This window comes from Bos indicus, chromosome 23 (genome assembly GCF_029378745.1).
Source record: "Bos indicus isolate NIAB-ARS_2022 breed Sahiwal x Tharparkar chromosome 23, NIAB-ARS_B.indTharparkar_mat_pri_1.0, whole genome shotgun sequence".
Classification (NCBI taxonomy): domain Eukaryota; kingdom Metazoa; phylum Chordata; class Mammalia; order Artiodactyla; family Bovidae; genus Bos; species Bos indicus.
The window spans coordinates 35,198,753-35,219,318 of record NC_091782.1 but is presented as its reverse complement, the minus strand read 5'-3'; the positions used below and the strand labels follow the sequence as shown (position 1 = coordinate 35,219,318).

Sequence of the window (20,566 nt, the reverse complement as noted above, 5' to 3'; positions counted from 1 at the left end):
AACTAATGAAAACCTACCGTTTGGATCAGTATATTCTAGAACTCCTTTCTCTACTGAGAGTGGATTAGGCCACTTAGGTAGTGTTCTAGTGAGTGTGATGTGAGACTGGTAGAAAAGAGGATTAGATTTGATACAGAAGCATTCAATCTTCTAGAAAATATGACAGCTGCAATGAAAAAAAAGTTGCCTCTAGTATTATTCCATTTAACTAGTAGGCACGTAAGCCCTGTGGGGGAGAATGTATTATCATGTGGTTTTAAACTTGAGTCTCTCTTCATAAAAAGAGGGATTGTCAAAAGTTGAGCAGTTTCACAAACCCAAGCAACAGCCCTTAAACCTATCATATCACCTTTAATGTTGCATCTTTATTTTCAAAGAAATAAATAAGCATGCCAGGTACCTCTTACAGCAGCAGATGCAAAGCCACGTCAACCCCCCTGTTAGCACAATGAGGGCGAGCGCCAATATTGTCACATAGAATACGCTCCACTCTGAAAAACAGGAAGACCAGAGAGGACATGTTACATACCCTTTGCAAAACAGCTTTATTTCAATAACTCTCAATGAATATTTCTGAATCCTTACAAGCAAAGGCCATCCGTGGTGTTGTGACCACCTCACCAGGCTGGCTGCAGGGCCTGGTAAAATACTAACAAACCAAGAACAACTTAAAACCATCCTACATTTGTCCAACTGGTTCAGAAGAAACTGAAAAAAATAAACCCATCAATTAAGAAGGCTTCTTAAACACCCAAGTAAGGCACACCAAAACATTCATTCCAGAAACACAGAACCTCAAAACTGGTTCTGATCTGGTTTCAATAAAGCAAATAAGGTGTTTATTTGTATGGCTGCCTGTGACATGAAGGTACTTATCATAGAGCCTGACAGTCATTCAGAAACGATTTCATCTTCACTTCTCTTCTTCCACATCCTTACAAAAATCCAGTGTAAAAAGCTTTGCAACAACCCAGGGAGAGAGAAACCAATGGAGCAAAGACACAGGGTTTAACTCCATTAAACGTTACAACACTACTTGGAATAATGTTTCAAGGGCTGGTTATTTTCAAATTTTTAAGAAATAGAAACAGGAACATAATTTGGCAGGGAGCTCATCATAATTTTTCTGCCAATTATTTCCATCTGCATCCCCAAGAAGACAAAATGACTCTTAGAAACAGACTGGCATTAAAACACAGTTTCCTCCTCAGAAGAGACAGGCGGTGGCTCAGGCAGACGCTGGCTGAGATGGTGGCTCCAATGTCTGGAGCCTGCTTGGGCAGACAGCCTGGTGAGTGGGTCAACTTTCTTGCTCATCTGATTCCAGCCAGGTCCACACCAGGGCCCACTTCACCAGAAGGTCACACCCAGTTCAAGCCAAGGCAGGTACAGTCCGGACATGGGGTCCATGTAGCCCAAAGCGACCTTCTCAGCAATGGTTAGCAACATCTGCTTTGCCGGGGTGAATTTCCTCAGCAGGAAGTTTTAAGGAAAAACCTTAAACACACCCCCAAGGTGAATTGTGGGAATATGTTGACCCATCACCACATGAGCTGGTGCAATGGGCTTTGGGTGAGAAAAGGGTTGAATTTACAGCTGTACAGTCAGGCAGGTCTTTCTGACAGTTCAGAATGATTTGTCTGAAGCCTCCTCACCTGGAGCCACCCACCATGCCAGGACTCACCACAGTTGCTTTCCCCATCCCGGATATAACGCTGGATCAGGTTCTCCATCCACAGCTGGGAGCAAATACAGCGCTTTGTGATGGGGTCACAGTGACCATGGCCAGAACACTTCAGAAGGCATCCTGCAAGGAGGAGAGTGAGGCAGAGGTCATCATGGAGCAAAGGAGGCTCCCTGGCTTCAGCTGTGTCTTTTTCTTCCATAGACCCTGAAGAGAGGCACCTTGTTGAGTCAAGTGCCTCTTACTGTATGGACAGTGGTCCAGAGATGGTCTCTCATACTGACAATCTCATCAGGAAGTGAATGGCAGAAACATGTCAACACCGGCACCGTGAAACAAAAGCCTTAAACATGTAGCGGAAATGCAGCACCCTCTGGCCCAAGAATGATAAATTCTAATGATTTATCCAGTGAAAATGACTGGGGATGTGCACAAAGGTTTATCTACATTGTGTATGTGTGTGCTCAGTTGCTCAGACATGTCTGACTCTTTGTGACCCCATGGACTGTAGCCCACCAGGCGCCTCTGTCCATGGGTTCTCCAAGCAAGAATACTAGAATGGGTTGCCATTTCCTTCTCCAGGGAATCTTCCTGATCCAGGGATCGAACTCAGGTCTCCTGTGTTACAGGCAGATTCTTTACTGTCTAAGCCACCAGGGAATACTCTCTCCTCATTGGTTTCCAATTGCTACTGTAACAAATGACTGCAAACTTAAAGGCTTAAAACAACGTACCATTATTTAAAAATCAACCTGACAGTCTGAGAGTAGAGAATTAGTTGTATAAACTGTGGAGCACATCCAGGATGGAGTGTTCACTATGTGACCACGAATATCTTACTGAGGGATAAATTCTAAAAGATTTGAGAAAATGGTCATAATTGAAGCTAAAAAAGCAGATTTAAAAATATGTATCAAATTATCCTGATTGCATTACATGTGTCTAGAGATGGGGGAACTAGAAGGAAAAACATCAAATTATTAACAAAAGTTATCTTCGAATGGTGGGAATTCTAGACTCTAGAATCTAGAGGATTATTCTAGTTTTTTGTCTTCTTGTGTATTCCAAATTTCCTCCAATAAACAAAGATTACTTTTGTAGCAAGAAAAAAGTTCTTAAAAATAATTTACTCCACATTACAAATAAAGTCAACTGTGGTTAGAGACACATCTGAGACAAATTAAATTTTTACTATCCAAATATTATCACAGTCCCCAGTGTCTACTGAAATGATCCTTTTAACATAATAAGGTATTCATGTCCCTTGGAAGGTGGGGACAGAGACCTGGGATAAAGCCTACATTTCTATCCACACACGTGAATGGATTTGGTACCAGGAAGAGGCGGCAAGCAAGCGGTTAGGAAAAGAGGTCCCACTGGAAGGCACTATAAGCTATCTTAAATTTTCAACGGGCTTCCCTGGTGACTCGGATGGTAAAGGATCAACCTGCAATGCAGGAGACCTGGATTTGATTTCTGGGTTGGGAAGATGCCCTGGAGAAGGGAATGACTACCCATTCCAGTATTCTTGCCTAGAGAATCCCATGGACAGAGGATCTTGGTGGGCTATAGTCCATGGGATTCCAACAAGTCAGACATGACTGCATGACTAACACTTTTACTTTTCCTGATGGCTCAATAGTGAAGAATCCACCTGCAATGCAGGAGACACCAGTTCAATCTCTGGGTCAGGAAGATCCACTGGAGAAAGAAATGGCAGCTTACTTCAGTATTCTAGCCTGGGAAATCCCACGGACAAGAGCCTGGAGGGCTACAGTCCATGGGGTCGCAAAGAGTTGGACATGACTTAGCAACTAAAGAATAACAAAATTCTTTGTTATTCTTTAGTTGCTACATAACATCTATTCACAACCTAAGCCACAGTGTCCCAGGTCAATCGATTTTCCAGCTATTAATACTTATCTGTCTTTAACAACATTCTGACTGTTTTAAGTCTGAAATTTCCAACAATGACCAGTGTGTGAGACTATAGTTTTAAAAACGAACCATGACTTGTTTCTCTCCAGGTTCCCTCAAAGAGAAAGCACAGTTGGCAAATGTGTGTTGCAGAAACCGACTTAAGAAGTAAATACAAAACAAATCCCTGAATGCTAAAGTGAAGCTGTAGACATGTCTTCTTTCTGTGCCAGCAAAATGAAGCCCTGATTAGCAAATCTGATTCTTTTAGAATATTCCCATAGGAGTTGACATAGAGAAATTAGAAAGATAATTAAATCCTGAACTTTATTTCCACTTAATTCAAAAAAGACTATGAGACCTGCTATAGTCCTGCCATATAGGAACCAAATCATATTTCACCTCCTCCAAGGAATCTCTTCCTTTAATCTGGGTAGGTACTTATGTTTCTGTGATATTACCATTGCGTTTAATTGGATGGCATGTCGACTGCGTAGTGTTTAGTGTTAGTCACTCAGTAGTTTCCGACTCTGGGACCCCATGGACTGCAGCCCATCAGGCTCCTCTGTCCATGGGATTCTCCAGGCAAGAATACTAGAGTGGGTAGCCATTTCCTTCTCCAGGGGGGTCTTCTCAACCCAGGGATTGAACACAGGTCTCCTGGATTCCAGGCAGATTCTTTACCACTGAGCCACCTGGGAAGCTTTATGTCTAGTCCAGTGGAATCCAATTCTGAATATACAACAATTATATATTACTTGACCTCTAAAAATAAAGATATTTCTGATAGGGGCATACCTGCTGTGTCAATCCTCAAGACTTTGAAAAGCAAGAAATCAGCCTTTTCCTTTGAGAGCCGCCTGTGTAGATTTCGGGCCACTTCGGCAGCTTTGAGGACCTTGAAAGGTGGCCCAGTCTGTACATAAAACACAATCACGGTGCTGCAGAGGAGACAGAGAGGGGCCAGCCACATGGTTAGCCACTGACCGGCGTGACATATCCACTCCAGCCATGGGACCTGCTGAGAAGGCAGACGGCCACAGCTCCATGGCCTGGCAAGGACACGGGTGTAGCCTGGGGGCCAAGGAGTTGATCGGCTTCTCATCACAAATAAAGGCTCTTTGGTCCCAGAATTCAACTGATGAGGGGAAGATCTTCAGATAAATGGAGCAATGTGTGACTGCATGCATGCTAAGTCACTCAGTCATGTCTGACTCTACTACCCCATGAACTGTAGCCCGCCAGGCTCCTCTGTCCATGGGGATTCTCCTGGCAAGAATACTGGAGTGGGTACCATGCCCTCATCCAGGGCATCTTCCTGACCCAGGGATCGAACCTGCATCTCTTACATCTCCTGCTTTGGCAGGCACCTGGGGGCCCCAGAGCAATGTGTACAGACAGACACAACCACACACAGCATGAGAACCTTCAGATGCATCTTCATTTTCACCTTTTCGCTGAGACATGATATACTTATGATAAGCGTCACTGTTCTAAAGTAAGGGTATGTCTCAGTGTCCTTTAGCACATTCACAAAGTTGTGCATTTCCAGAACGTTTCCATCATCACAGAGACTCCACACTCATCAGCAACCATTCCCAGGACTCCAGCTCCTGCCAACTACTCATCTATTTTCAGTCTCTGTGGATTTGATTATTCTGGACTTTTGATATACATGGAATATGCATGAGGCATTTTGTGCCTGGCTTCTTCCACTTTGTATAATGTGTTCACAGTTCACCCAAGTTGTAGCATGTATATCCCCCTCCTTCGAAATGCCAACTATTATTCCATTGTATGAATAGGTATCTTTTATCCACTTATCAGTCGATGACATTTGGACTGTATCTACTTTGGGGCCTTATGAATAGCACCACTGTGAATGTCCACATCCTGGATTTTGTAAGGACATACGTGTATCCTTTCTCGTGCGTATATATCTAGGAGTGGAATTACTGAGTCGTATGGTAATTCTATGTTTAGCATTTTGAAAAACTGTGAAAGTGTTTCCCTCAGTGGTTGCATCATTTCACATTCCTACTGGCAACATATGGGTGTTCCAATTTTTCCATATACTTGCCAACATTTGTTACAGTCTCTTCTGGATTAAAGCCATCCTGGTGGGTATGAAGTGGTATCTCCACATGATTCTGATTTGCATTTCCCTACTAACTAATGATGCTCAACCTCTTTTCATGTGTTCATTAGCCACTTGTATATCATCTTTGGAGAAATTTCTATTCAAATCTATATTACTCTCCAAATGTTGCCATAAAAATCGTACCACAAATTGGGTGTATAAAGGTTTTTTAAAAATTCAATTAAAATTATAAATCCTATAAGAAATCAATGCAGAGGTTGAACCTTACAGACCCTCAGGAGGTGGTTGGTGGTTTAGTCACTAAGTCGAGTCCAACTCGGGGACCCCATGAACTGTAGCCTGCCAGGCTCCTCTGTCCGTGGGATTCTCCAGGCAAGAATATTGGAGTGGGTTGCCATTTACTTCTCCAGGGGATCTTCGTGACCCAGGAATCGAGCCCAGGTCTCCTGCATTGCAGGCAGATGATTTACCAACTGAGCTATGAGGGAAGTGTAAATCCAAGGTCCTCTTAGAGTGGGAGAAGTCTCAGCCCCATGAACATGAGGCACGAATGGAATCTGGCTATGAAACATGCCCTGGGCATGCCCCAGACCATTTGCATGCCCTCTGTTGATACCAGAACTAAAACCCAGCTCCCTCTGATGGTCCCTAACTCCTTCAGTCAGAACATTCTCAATCAGCAAACATTTACTGAGCCTTGCGGGAAGGACCTCTATAATCATGCCCTTGCTGCTGCCCCTTGAGGAAAAAAAAAAAAGAATACAAATGGGATAAACGTTGTGTGGAAAGACACAGAATGAGAGAGGAGACCAACACCATCAGGCTGGACTGTGCGCCTCCTACCTGAGGTCTGAGTGGGCCTGAATCTTCTGAACCCTGATGTCTGAGTCCAGCACGTTCAGCAGCGCCGCCAGCTGCCTCACGAGGGTGTCCTTGTGCTGCTCCGTCAGCTGCCCAACGCCGACCTGCAGGATCAGCTCCACCAGGCCGCCCTTCTTCGGGTCTGGGGAAACGAGAAGACACAGGCTTTGTTTCCACTTGAAAACCCCAGGCTTGATAACAGGAGGCGCAAGGCCTGCACAAGAGTCACAGAGCTTTAAGTGACCCCTGTGTTGGGTTCTACACTTGGGTTCTACGGCTCAGGTCAATTCTCCCAAAAGCCACAGAGGCCACTGTCTGTGAGGACTTCTTCCCTGTTTTATATCAGCTCGCTGTCTACTAATTTTTCTCCAGATGATAGACAGGTATGCTTAGTCAGCCTTGGAGCTCACTTAACATTCTGGGACCTCACACACCTACCCTGACCCAGAAAGAGAACTCAGTCCCTGAGGGCTGTTCATGCCAGAGCTTGGTGTGACCACCTCACTGGAGCTACCCTCCTGGCGCTCCCAGGAGTGAAGCGCTCATGTCCACCTCACGAGGTCTTTTGTCTTTGAAAGACCTCTTTGTCTTCTGGTAGGAAAACCAAAGTGACCAAGCAGTCTTGCTGTCAGGCCCAGTTCTCCCTAAGAGTTCAGAGGCTGGATCTGTTGGGGGATAGATGACCACGTGTAGAGAAAACCACAGGTGGGCTTGGCCTCCCACACTGGGTTCCATTGCCACCTGTAAAGAGCCCCAAAGGCAGACCCCCCCTCCTCTGACCCCAGCTCACAGGCCAGCCCCACAAACGCAGGCCCAGAAGCCCAACGCGCACCTGGCCGCACTTCCACTGTGGCGGTGTCCGTGTCTGAGGCCCCCTGACCATCAGCAACTCGCAGGCGGAAAGTGTAGATGCCCTCCACCAGGTTGGTGAGCTGCAGGGCCGAGCTGTGGTCAGAGCCGTCGATGACATCCTGAGAAATAACACGTTCACAGTCCGTACTCAGCTCCCAACCCGGGCCTCTGCGGACCCCAAACCTCAGTCTCTCGTCTTTGTCACACATGCATGATTCTAAGGGACAGGCCGAGGAGGAAGTGGGGAGGGGAGGTTAGTGAAGGTCTGGGTAATCCTCGGTGTCTCTTCCACTGCTATTTTTATGCGTTTCTAAAAATTTTTATATTTTGGTCACACCTCAGAGCATGTAGGATCTTAGTTCCCCAACTAGGGATGGAACTCATGTCCCTTGCTTTGGAAGAAGAGAGTCTTAACCACTGGACCACCAGGAAAGTCCCTCTTTCACTTTTAAAGCACCAGCAGACACAAGACTCAGACAGGACTTGGTTACAGGAGCTTCCCAAGGGCTCTGCTGCTGCTGCTGCTGCTAAGTCACTTCAGTCGTGTCCGACTCTGCGCGATCGCATAGACGGCAGCCCCACCAGGCTCCCCCATCCTCAGGATTCTCCAGGCAAGAACACTGGAGTGGGTTGTCATTTCCTACTCCAATGCATGAAAGTGAAAAGTGAAAGTGAAGTTGCTCAGTTGTGCCCGACTCTTAGCAACCCCATGGACTGCAGCCTACCAGGCTCCTCTGTCCATGGGATTTGTCAGGCGAGAGTATTGGAGTGGGGTGCCATTGCCTTCTCCTCCCAAGGGCTCTAGGAATGACCAAATTCTACCCAGCAAAGGCAGAAACTCCTGAAATTAGGGCAAAGACCTGGAGTTTGAAGCACTCTCTCTGAAGAGTTTTCTGGGTCTTATTTTCAAAGACAGCTTTGCAGTGCGTAGGATTCCTCGTGGTGCATCATGTTCACCTTCTCTAATGACCCAAGAGCCTCAGTAGAGACATCTCTGCTGAAAACGTCTGAGAAGGATCTCCTAGACCCCTGCCCTGAACTTGCTAGCAGAAGAGGGTGTAACCAACGGTAACAAGTGCTCTGATCAGGGAGCTGTTATAATTACACTTAGAAGCCAATCCACCATCTGGCTGAACAGTATTCATTCCAGAGTTACTTTGGAAATTTATAAAGCACTTTCAGTTCTTTCCCCGGGACCACTCCCTTGGTACATCTCCAAGAGTAAATTTTCATCTTTCAACTTCTTAGCAACAGCAGGAATAGAAGATGTACCTACATTGATAGCCAAAAAGGCAGGGTAATGTGGAGAAATGCCTGCTAGGAATGAAAAACCTAAGCCTATCTGGTTGGTTAAAGATGAGTTAATCAACTTTGGCCAAGTCACTTTCCATCTCTGCATCTGATTTTCTGTACTTATGCAATGGGAATGGCAATCCTGGGTCTAGTGACCTATCTGGTACAATACTGAGGAAAAGGAAAGAATCCACATGGATCAAAACAGGAATAATTGGAAAGCTGAGGAGCAGAATGAGTCCCGTGAGAAGATTCCAGGCTACGGTTTCTAACTCTATCAAAGTCTGGGTGGGGAAAAAGTCAGAAAGGACTTCAAATTTATTTAAATTGAATAGCAGCTTCCTGCACTCAACCATCAGAGGAAACCTAGAATCATAAACATCTTAGGGGGGCATGGAAAGGGAGATGAGATCATAAGAGACACAGAAATGGAGTTAACTGTGTCCCCTCAAAGGTTGAAGTCCTAACCAATGTGACTCTATTTGAGATAAGATCTATTATGAGGTAATTAAGGTTAAATGAGGTCATAAGGAGGAAATGGGGAAGACAGGGGATGAGATGGTTGGATAGCATCACTGACTCGATGGACATGAGTTTGAGCAAGCTCCAGGAGTTGGTATGGACAGGGAAGCTTGGTGTGCTGCAGTCCATGGGGTTGTGAAGAGTCGGACACAACTGAGTGACTGCACTGAACTGAGGTCATAAAGGTGGGGTCCTGATCCATAGGATTAGCGTCCTTGTAAGAAGAGACACCAGAGAGCCCTGTCTCTCCCCTCTCTCTCCCCTCCTTCCTCTCCCTCTCCAGCCCTGCTCCCACGTGAAGACACAACAAGAAGGCAGTTGGAACCAGTCATCTACCACCTTGATCTTGGACCTTCCGGTCTCCAAAACTGGGAGAATATAAATATTTGTTGTTGAAGCTGCCCCTCCTGTGTATTTTGCTATGCAGCCCTAGCAAACTAACATAGACGTAATGATTACTGGTCCAGGGGCAATTCTCTTCAAGTACTCACTCCAGCTGCTGGACTCTGGCCGTCCCGGATCCACAGATAGGACACAATTCCTTGGTCATCAGTAGACCTTGAACCATCCAAAGTAATGGAGTTATTGGGAAGCACAAGAACATGTCTGCCACCAGCCTGGGCTCTGGGAGGACTATTATTTTCTAAGTCAAATACAGCAGAAATGAAAGCAAAGAAATTGATTTAAAATACTTGTGATAAGTGTGTCATAAAATATCCATGACTATTCCATCTTGCAGATAAGTAGATTTAAAATATCCAGAAAGCATCATCTCTTGCCCAAAATACCCATAAGATAAACTAAAGACTTTCTTTAAGATCCCTTTGCACTCAGCTACTTATAATTTGGAAGCCAATATGTTGGACAGTTTTCTATCATCATTACAGTTTTTCCCTTTTTGAAAAGGGAAACCACGATCTTATTTACATTTGGGATCTGAAAAATGAAAACATTTTGGTTTAAAATATGCTCTGGATCATTCTATACTGGTCCATGCTATCTGGCCACAGAAATATTTATGTTTCTAGTCATGCCAAATTTTGATTGTGTAAATACAATAAAGAACTTGAGTCAGAAATAATTAGACCTCGTTGTTCTGACTGGGTATCAAATATAAGGAACAATGTAAAGCCATTTCTGATATAAAGAAGATGCTATGAAGCAGATGGGGTTGTTTAGATGGGATTCTGGGATTCAATAAACCAGTCAATAGAAAACGGGTGAGGATAGTCAAATATTGACCCAAAGGGTTAATTAACATCCCACTGGTCACTGGCCACTTTCGTCCTCAAAAAAGAGGCCAGAGACTGGAAGAGCCAATTGGTGCTATTTTTAGTTTGCCTTTTTGTCCACTCCGCTTCTCCACAAGCATTATCTTTTTAAAAATCCAAACCTTTCAGGTAAAAATGGCATGATGCTAGGTTTCGCCTCAAAATGCTTCAACCAGGATCAAAGAAAATGTGAACTGATAGATGAAATAAGAAGGGGAAAATGTTGCTAACTGTTGAAGCTGGGTGATGGGTGCATGATGGTCCATTAGGGCTATTCTCTCTACTCTTATATATGGTCGAAAACCTACACGGTAAAACATTTGGAAAAAAACTCAAATTGGTGTCACTGTGCTTAGAAAATTGCTTCATTCTCTCCCAAATGCGCAACAGATAAAGTCCAAACTACTCAGCACAACACAACACACACAGTCCTTTATGGCTGAGCCTGGGGCTCGGCTGCCCTCCCCAGTGTTCGGACACTCTTGCTGGTCCCTAATAGCCAACCGGATTTTCCCACCCAGCCATGCTGTTTTACCTTTCTGAGCTTCAGTGCATCATAATCATTCATTCACTCACTCATTTACTGAAGTGGCCAACATTTATGATTTGCTGTGAGTCCAGCACCGCACCACATGGAGGAGACAAATACCTACAATAAAAGACTTCAACCACTCACGGTCCAACGGAAAAGTCAGAGAGACAAGTACCTAAAGCAAGATGGTGTAAGACTGGACCACACATTTCATATTCATGGTTTCATGGAGCTTGAAACCACCTCTGCACTTAGATTTCCAAGGAAGAGAGAAAGCACCATGTGGTCACTGGGACTCAGGGCTGTAGCTGTCAGCAGTCACAGAAGAAGAGTGAAGCCATCAGAAGGTGCACTCCACAAACAAAAGAGAAGGCTATGTCCTTGCAAAGGGAGGCGGGAAAACAGCTAATGTGGACGGAAAAGGAATGACCTTTGTTTGGCCAAGCAGAGTTCAGCATCTATTATGAACGATAAGCAAACACCAGCATTTCTGGATAACCATGTGGCTAAGGGTTTGTGACATGGAACAACAGACTGGTTCCAAATAGGAAAAGGAGTACGTCAAGGCTGCATATTGTCACCCTGCTTATTTAACTTACATGCAGAGTACATCATGAGAAATGCTGAGCTGGAAGAAGCACAAGCTGGAATCAAGATTGCTGGGAGAAATATCAATAACCTCAGATATGCAGATGACACCACCCTTATGGCAGAAAGTGAAGAGGAACTCAAAAGCCTCTTGATGAAAGTGAAAGTGGAGAGTGAAAAAGTTGGCTTAAAGCTCAACATTCAGAAAATGAAGATCATGGTATCTGGTCCCATCACTTCATGGCAAATAGATGGGGAAACAGTGGAAATAGTGTCAGACTTTATTTTTGGGGGCTCCAAAATCACTGCTGATGGTGGTTGCAGCCATGAAATTAAAAGATGCTTACTCCTTGGAAGGAAAGTTATGACCAACCTAGATAGCATATTCAAAAGCAGAGACACTATTTTGCAAACAAAGGTCCGTCTAGTCAAGGCTATGGTTTTTCCTGTGGTCATGTATGGATGTGAGAGTTGGACTGTGAAGAAAGCTGAGCGCCGAAGAATTGATGCTTTTGGACTGTGGTGTTGGAGAAGACTCTCGAGAGTCCCTTGGACTGCAAGGAGATCTAACCACTCCATTCTAAAGGAGATCAGTCCTGGGTGTTCACTGGAAGGAATGATGCTAAAGCTGAAACTCCAATACTTTGGCCACCTCATGCAAAGAGTTGACTCATTGGAAAAGACCCTGATGCTGGGAGGGATTAGGGGCAGGAGGAGAAGGGGATGACAGAGGATGAGATGGCTGGATGGCATCACTGACTCGATGGACGTGAGTCTCAGTGAACTCCAGGAGCTGGTGATGGACAGGGAGGCCTGGCGTGCTGCGATTCATGGGGTTGCAAAGAGTCAGACACAACTGAGCGACTGAACTGAACTGAAGGGTCTGTGAGATTGAGAAGTAGAAGGCGCCCAGCCCCCTCCACCGGCGGATCCACCCACCCTCTGCCCTGACTCACCCTTCTTCACGGCCACGGTGAGGGTGGTCGTGCTGCTCAATCCCTGCTGGTCTTTCACTGTTAAACGGAAGTGGTAGGTACCCACCTGAAGACCGCTTACTGTGGCTATAGCTTTGTCGAAGTTTTCCATCTCCACTGTGCTGGGGCCTCTATGAAACATGACAGTCATTAACAATGAGCTCAAGGTATGAGAGTCTGAGAATGGCAGGCATGTTGTTTGTTATAGATGGTCTTTTTTTTTAATGGCAATAATATATACCATCTAGAGAATTCTAAGATAACTTTTTACTCATTTAGATTCTTGAGTTTTGTGTAAGAGGCACAAGCTAAATCCTATTTCAGACAAAATCTGCTGGATTCCTGGGAAGAGGATTTTGGGGTTCTTTTTTTTTTTTTAATTGAGCTGTCAGTGAAATGATCTGTTTTTAGAAGATGGAGCCTTAGAAACCACTCCTACTTCTTTCGTTCTTTTTTATTTTGGCTGTACTGTGTGGCACGCAGGATCTTAGTTAGTTCCCTGAGCAGGGATCAAACCTGCGTCCCCTGCAGTGGAAGTGCACAGTCTCAACCCGTGGATGGCCAGGGAATTCCCTCTGCTATTTCTTCTTTAAATAAAATCTGCTGAAATCCTCAGCTATCTTTCAGGAGAATACGGAAGAGGAGGGATCAAGCCAGGTAACTGATTTAAGAGAGGAATTACAGCAGAGTTGTGAAGACTGGGCTCTATAGTCAAGAAGACCCAGGTTGACTCCCGGAGCTTGCTCAGCCCTGTGATCTCACTTATCTCTGCAAGCCTCAGTTGCTTTACCTTTAAAATGGGAATAATAGTATTTACCTCTTAAGAACTGATCTAGCATTCCACAAGATTAAGCATGTAAAGTACAAAAAAAAGTCTCAGGATACAGGAATCCCCTTGAACTCTGCACTTCTGCGTCTATAGTCACTGCAGGTGGTTTGAGAGTATGTAGATGTGGGGGGCTCTCATGAGGACACTCCCTCCAGGTTCTCCTGCACCTCCTCTGTCAGGAAGCCCACCTCACCCCAAGACGGCCCTGTCCACCTGCCCTGCTGCCACCTCCCCTCCACTGTCAAGAAATGCCCATCCTGTCCGTCCACGCCTGATGGAGAATTTAAACAATGGTGCCCCTCCACTTCTAGACACGAGCTTAAATCCTGACTCCTCAACAATCTCAAGTTGATTGCTTAATCTGGATCCTCCAGAGAACGGGAGTATTAGCACTGAGCCAGGGTGTGAACCCAGCTCTCAGTGACGAGATGGGCGGGCTACCTGACACGCTCCCAGCGGTAGAAGACAATGCCATGGTCATCGCTGCTCCTGCTCCCATCCAGGGTGGTGCTTTCCACTGGGAGGATAAGCTCCTTATCCGGGCCAGCCACAGCCACCGGAGGCCTGTTGTTTTCTAGAATTATAGAAATGGTGTGAAGAAGTAACATCTCTTTGCATGAAGTCTGCCATCCTCTGATTTCTTGATTTAAGCAAATTACTCATATTTGGATCAGGTGGCTACTAGAGTGTGCCCTGTCCTTTGGGAATCCTGGGGGGGATACATGCAGTCTCTTAGCTGACCCAGGAATTAAATATTCCAAGTTTAGACTGGGATGACAGATAGCAAGAAATACTGTTCTGTAATGTGTACATCTCTGGTTTCTTGAAGAGACCTCAAAAGTCATGGAATGGAACTCTAGTCAATTGCCAAAGTCTGGCCACAAGCCTTCTGCGTATCAAGCCACACATACCTACCAGCCTCTTCAAGAATGCAATTGAGCTTCGCAGCAGAGTGGGACATGGCATCAGAGCCCACAGGGTCTCTGCAGAGGGCTCTCATTTGTCCCTTGTGCTGTAGTTTAGGGACACCGTCAGGACACAATTCAGAACCATGAAAGAAAATTGGCTTTATATTAAGATTTAGCTCCTGCAGCCCCAATTTCTTGACAGTTTGAAGGCTTAAGAGAATTTCCACCAAATTTGACTGGTCTGTAGCCCAGAAGCCCAGGTGTCATTTCTGTTTTAATCTCTGGGGCTAAATTCCTTTCCTATTTCACCTACCAGGCTGGACAGTCACGGTGACCACAGCCATGGACTGTTGCTTCGAAGAATCTGTCACCATCAGCTGAAACGTATAATCTCCTTCCTTCATTGCAGACAAATGAAGGTATGGTGTCTTTACTCCCTAAGTCATAGCAAATACAAAAATGAAAAGGAAAAAATAATATTAAAGAAGCACAAGTAATCAGCATGACAGAATGAAAACCTAGTGATTTTACTAAATGTGGAGAGCCTGCTTTTAAAAAATATATACATGTCCCAGGAAAATGGGATCTAAAGTCCACAGTATATCCTCAGACACAGTTTAAAGAATATAAATTAATATAGTCTTTTTGGAAGTCAATATGGCAGCATCCATTCAAATGTTAAAAGTACACACTCTTCAACCCAGCCTTTCTACTGAGTATCTACCCTAAAGAAAAGCTCACGTGTGTAATAATGGAGACTCCCCCATGGATGCTAAGACATTGCCTATAGAAAAAAAAAGAAAAGGGAACATTCCAGATGATCATCAAAAGAGAAACGGCCAAGCCCACCATGATACACTATGGGAGGCTAGCTGCAAAGAAAGACGTTTAAAAGAATGAAGTAGAGGTATACATTAAAAAGTGGAAAGATATCAAAGACATAATATGAATCAAAGAAAACTGTGCAACAATGGCTACAGTGTGGGAGATACTATTATATGTACTTTACACACATACAAACACAAAGATTCTGGACACACAGGTTAAACTCATCACAGTAATTATCTCATATAAAGGGACTTGGTTGAGGTCAAGGGGGGTTTCTGCTTTATCAGAATTTGAGTTTTTTTTAACCACAGGAAATAAATCATGATCAAAAACAATTTTTTGTTATTTTACCCCATATGTTATCATCTCTTGAATTTTTCTTTTTGTGCATGTATACTTTCTTTTTAACTTTTATTGATTATAGTTTATTTACAAAGTTTCAGGTGTCTAGCAAAGTGAATCCGTTACACGTACACATATTCTTTTTCGGATTCTTCTCCATTATAGTGTATTACTATACTGATTAGAGTTCAACACCTGTGCTATTCAGCAGGTCCTTGATGTAAAATAACTTTTTAAAACGCTAGGACAACAACACTTTTCAATAAGGTTTTTTTTTTCAGTTGAGTATACAGTAGTTTACTCTTGGACTATATCCTGCCAGGCTTCTCTGTCCATGGAATTCTCCCAGCAAGAATACTGGAGTGGCTTGCCTTGCCCTCTCCAGGGGATCTTCCTGACCCAGGGATTGAACCTGGGTCTCCTACACTGCAGGCAGATTCTTTACCATCTGAGCCACCAGGGAAGCCCAATATAGTAGGTCCTTGATGTAAAATAAATTTTTAAAATGCTGGGACAACAGAACTTTTCAATAAGGCATTTTTTTTCAGTTGAGTATACAGTAGTTTAACCTTGTTGCCTCCTGGTTAATACCCCTTTGGTTATTTTTGCTCCTGTGTTGCTGGAAATTTTTCCAGTTGTTGCCTAAGCTTAAAGTTCATGGCATCCTGGAAAGGATTTTTAAATTTAAGTCCTATCATAATGTATTTACTTTCACAGATCCTACGATTATCTATAGATAAATTTCTGTTCATGTTTTTCTTTTAGTTTTAAAGGAAAAATTTTTTTTAAATAATAGAAAATCAAGTGTGTTATCACAAGGGGAGTTGCTGAAATTAGAAATGCATTCTTTTAAGACCTTAAAAAAGGGCTTTCCCCTACTTTGACTCAATAGAGCAAAGTATTTTTTTTTCTGGAAAGCTCTTAGAGAAAGTATAATCTCCGGTACATGACTCAAAATTAACATGGTTACAGGAATGCTATGCTTACAGTTAAAAGGAAGCTTGCAGCAAATGCGAACTGAGCAGACAAATTTACTGAGAATTTTTAGTCTAAGTATAAAGAAGTCTGGTTTAAGAACTTATCTTTGTGACTGTCCCAGTTCATAAAAAGCACTACTCCTTTCAACACGGTAGTCAACCACGAGGCAGCAGCATCCTTACTGTGGCTAATCCGAGAGTGTTTCCAGCAAGTGGGCAGGTGCACAGAGCAACGAAGTTAGCCCTGCAGTCCGGCACAAGTGACCTCCTGTGGATCCAGGTCCCGCAGACATGGATGCACTGCCCCATTAGCTCTGGGCACATCATTCTCAGAAATTAAGGGAAAGAAATTTTGAAATATTTTTTTAACTGAAAAAATACAAAATAGTCCATGTTCTTGTTTGTATCCAAACTCCTCTGAATCCGAATGCTTAACCCAACAGCTGCAAACAGCATTTGCCACAACTCTCAGGTAGAGATGGACACTATACCACGTGCTCTCTAAGGGTATCCAGAGGACTCACAGCTCTTTCAAGTTCCATGCATCCAATCGGTCATTTTTAATTCATTATAATCACAAAGCTCTTCCCAGAAAGATCAAAAAAGTAAAGCAGGTCAGTCTTCACGGACTGTCTGACTTCATCACAAACACTAACAAGAAATTTATCTTGGACTGGTGAGACGGTGTTTGAAGGAGAAGAGGAAGGGTGCAATGTAAGGTACTATCTTTTTTTCCATTAAACTCTTAAATAATAACATAACTTCAAAGGTACCAAGCTGGTTAGCAACAAAAACCAACAGCTCTGGCCATCACCAAAAGAAGAATAAGTAAGCAGCTCACACACATGCATACAAATAGAGCAACATTTTATTGCTGTTTAATCTGTCTGTTATTACAGACAGATACATTAGAGATTGGAACCAATCAAAAGGTAAATACAAAGAGATCTCAACAAGAGACTGCTGGACCTAGAAACGATAACATGCAATTTCTAAAACTAGAAGGAACAAAAAACACAGGAATCTTCTGATAATGAGGTTTAAACTAGATTACTTCTAATGTTTACCCTAATATGTACTAAAATGATATTTCTGGACCTCAAGATCAAGTTTTCAACGTTTAAGGTCTACATTTCAACTAGGACCTGCTTAGTTGCTATTCTGGGCTTACATAGAGTGAGTGAGGGAAAGTGACATAAATTTAGAAGATTTGTGAGTTTAGCTACTCTCCTGATGGTTATAACAGGCAACTTTATAAAACATGTTTTCCGAATTTAGCTTCCCCCTTGTACCAATATTTTAGACGGATGGATGGATGATGGACAAAAAGAAAGACAGAAAGAAAGACGGACAGAATGAGAGACAGACGAACAGATAGCTAGAGAAATAGAAGTCTGAAGGCAGGATGAGAACGCACCTGCATAGCCACCTCTTGGTTCTCACTCCCAGGCACCAGGGACCACTCATAGAGGACAATCTGGTGATCATCACTGCTCTGGTTTCCATTCAAAGTGATGGAGTTCTGGGGCAAAGTTATAGTCTGATTTGGTCCCGCATTGGCAACTGGTGGGTAGTCCACAGCGCTGTTGACTATTAGGGCTGCCGTTGTGGAGTTAGTAGCTCCGTCTGAGTCTGTAACAGTCAACCTAGTGAAAGGACAGGAGGCCATTATACTGCATGAATCTGCCAAATCTTAAGGCAAGTGGTCAGCCGAGTCTGCCTATGTTTATTTCTCAGAACAACTCAGAGCAGAAACTTGAGGATGAAGCTGAGGAAAGAAGAGACCTGAGGATATATTTTTTGCTGTTTATTTACTTTATTTTTAGCTAGCAATATAGTCACACAATAGGGTTTTCTTTTATGTGGATTTCTCATGATTCTTCCAGACGCTGGATGAAGAAAACAACCCTGGCCAACACAGAAACCTCTCTCTGTTACCGGAGATTCAGAATGTATCAGTTTAAGTCCTGCCCTCAGGCCTGAACATGTAGAGGCAGAAAATCACTCACAAGTTTCAGATACAAAGCCTTTTAATTTTCTCATTCTTTCCTAGAGGACTAAGTATTAAGTGTTTTCAGGACACTCCTTGCAAAGCCATTTTAGAATAAAGCACTTTCAAATACAAATGATACTCAACCTACACAAACAACAGAGAAAGGGCTGCACTGACCCTCCTGTAGTAAACTCACTGGTGATGTGGCAACTGGATCAGTGAAATAAGGCCACTATATCTTTCTGGAATAAAGATGTTAATTCAGAGTAGTAGTGCATGTTTACCAGGTATAAACAGGACTATGAGAATGAAGCTCTGGAAAGAATACAGGACATATTTGTAGGTAAGGTACTTACAGGGGGCCCAGGTATTCTGGGCCTCTAGCCCACATATTCCATACAACCAAGATCCGAACTCCAGTTCTCACTCTGACAGGAAACCAAACACCTAAGATCCTTCCTCCACAACCAAGTTTAGTCAGAATACATTCTGAGTCCTTAAATAAATGGCTCGAAAATGACCCAAGATTCTACTCTAAGAAGTCATTAGTAGAAGAAAAAGAACAAAGTAAATCAAAAGTAAATAGAAGTAAGTAAATAGTAAAGACAAGAACAGAAAAGAACAAATTAGAAAACAAGCAAATAGATTAAAGCAGTTCTAGTTAGGTTCTGCTGCTGCTGCTAAGTCACTTCAGTCATGTCCAACTCTGTGCGACCCCACAAATGGCAGCCCACCAGGCTCCTCCGTCCCTGGGATTCTCCAGGCAAGAACACTGGAGTGGGTTGCCATTTCCTTCTCCAATGCATGAAAGTGAAAAGTGAAAGTGAAGTCGCTCAGTCGTGTCTGACTCTTAGCAACTCCATGGACTGCAGCCTACCAGGCTCCTCCGTCCATGGGATTTTCCAGGCAAGAGTACTGGAGTGGGGTGCCATTGCCTTCTCCGTTAGTTAGGTTCTATGAAAAGATAAATAAAATTAACAAACCCCTTAATTAAACTAATCGAGAGAAAAAGAGAACATAAATCACCAATACTGGAAATGAAAAAGGGGTTATCATCACAGATCCTACAGACTTGAAAGGATAATATGAAGATATTATGAACAACTTAATTTCAAAAAATATGATGATTTAGTAGGAATGCACAAACTTGTTGAAAAATACAATTTACTAAAAACTGACACAAGAAAAAACAGATACACATCATTATTAAACAACTGTATTCCAATATAAAACTTAAAAAAAGAAAAAGTAAAAAACAGAAAATCTAAATAGCATTACATCTATTAAAGAAATCAAATTTATTATCAAAACTTTCCCAAAAAGAAAATTCCAGGTCCAGACGATCTTACTGATTAATTCTATCAAACATTCAAGAAAAAAATGCCACCAGTTATTCATAAATAATTCAGAAAATAAAGGAGATGAACTTGTTTTATTTGGCCAGTATAATCCTCACACCAAACCTTAACAAAGACAAACATAGAGGGAGAGAAAGACAGAAACCAAATCTTTCATGAGGACAGACATAAAAATATTTATAAAAATATTATCAACTTGAAGCCCATTTTATATAAAAAGACTATCATGATAAAATAGGGCTTACTCCATGAATGTAAGGTTGACTTAACATTCAAAAATCTCACACAGTATATAAAACTAACTCAAAATAGATCACAGATTTAATATAAAATCCAGAAATACAAAAACTTAAAGAAAGAAACCAGGATCTTTGCAATTTGAGGAATAAACAACAGCTACCTAGACAGAACACAAAAAGCATGAAACATAAAAGAAAAAAACTGATAAATTAGACAATCAAACTTTAAAACTTTTGCCCTTTAAAAGGTACCATTAAGAGAACAAAACTTCATATACTGGGAGGAAATACCTATAACATATATAAAATAAAGAACTTGTTTCAGAATGTATAAAAATTTTACAACTAAATAAGACAAACAATGTAATTTTTAAAATAGGAAAAAGATCTGAATGGAGCTTCACAAAAGAAGTTACATGAATGGCCAATAAACACCTACAATATGCTTAATATCATTAGTTATCAGGAAAATGCAAATTAAAACCATGAGATATCAC

The 20,566-nt window shown here is 42.7% G+C and overlaps 1 protein-coding gene across 4 annotated transcripts in view; it reads right to left on the bottom strand.

Moving 5' to 3' along the window:
* Window positions 1–20,566, bottom strand: part of KIAA0319 (KIAA0319 ortholog) — a 76,371-nt gene that overhangs the window by 6,462 nt on the left and 49,343 nt on the right. For all 4 annotated transcript variants that reach the window (XM_070778312.1, XM_070778311.1, XM_070778313.1 and 1 more), the window contains 10 exons: window positions 17,897–18,125; window positions 14,646–14,769; window positions 13,866–13,998; window positions 12,578–12,726; window positions 9,722–9,873; window positions 7,396–7,534; window positions 6,546–6,705; window positions 4,400–4,542; window positions 1,685–1,807; window positions 401–491 (listed from right to left, as the gene is read on the bottom strand). In XM_070778312.1, coding sequence (XP_070634413.1) covers window positions 401–491; window positions 1,685–1,807; window positions 4,400–4,542; window positions 6,546–6,705; window positions 7,396–7,534; window positions 9,722–9,873; window positions 12,578–12,726; window positions 13,866–13,998; window positions 14,646–14,769; window positions 17,897–18,125 — 1,443 coding nt within the window. The remainder of the gene's footprint in view (window positions 1–400; window positions 492–1,684; window positions 1,808–4,399; window positions 4,543–6,545; window positions 6,706–7,395; window positions 7,535–9,721; window positions 9,874–12,577; window positions 12,727–13,865; window positions 13,999–14,645; window positions 14,770–17,896; window positions 18,126–20,566) is intronic.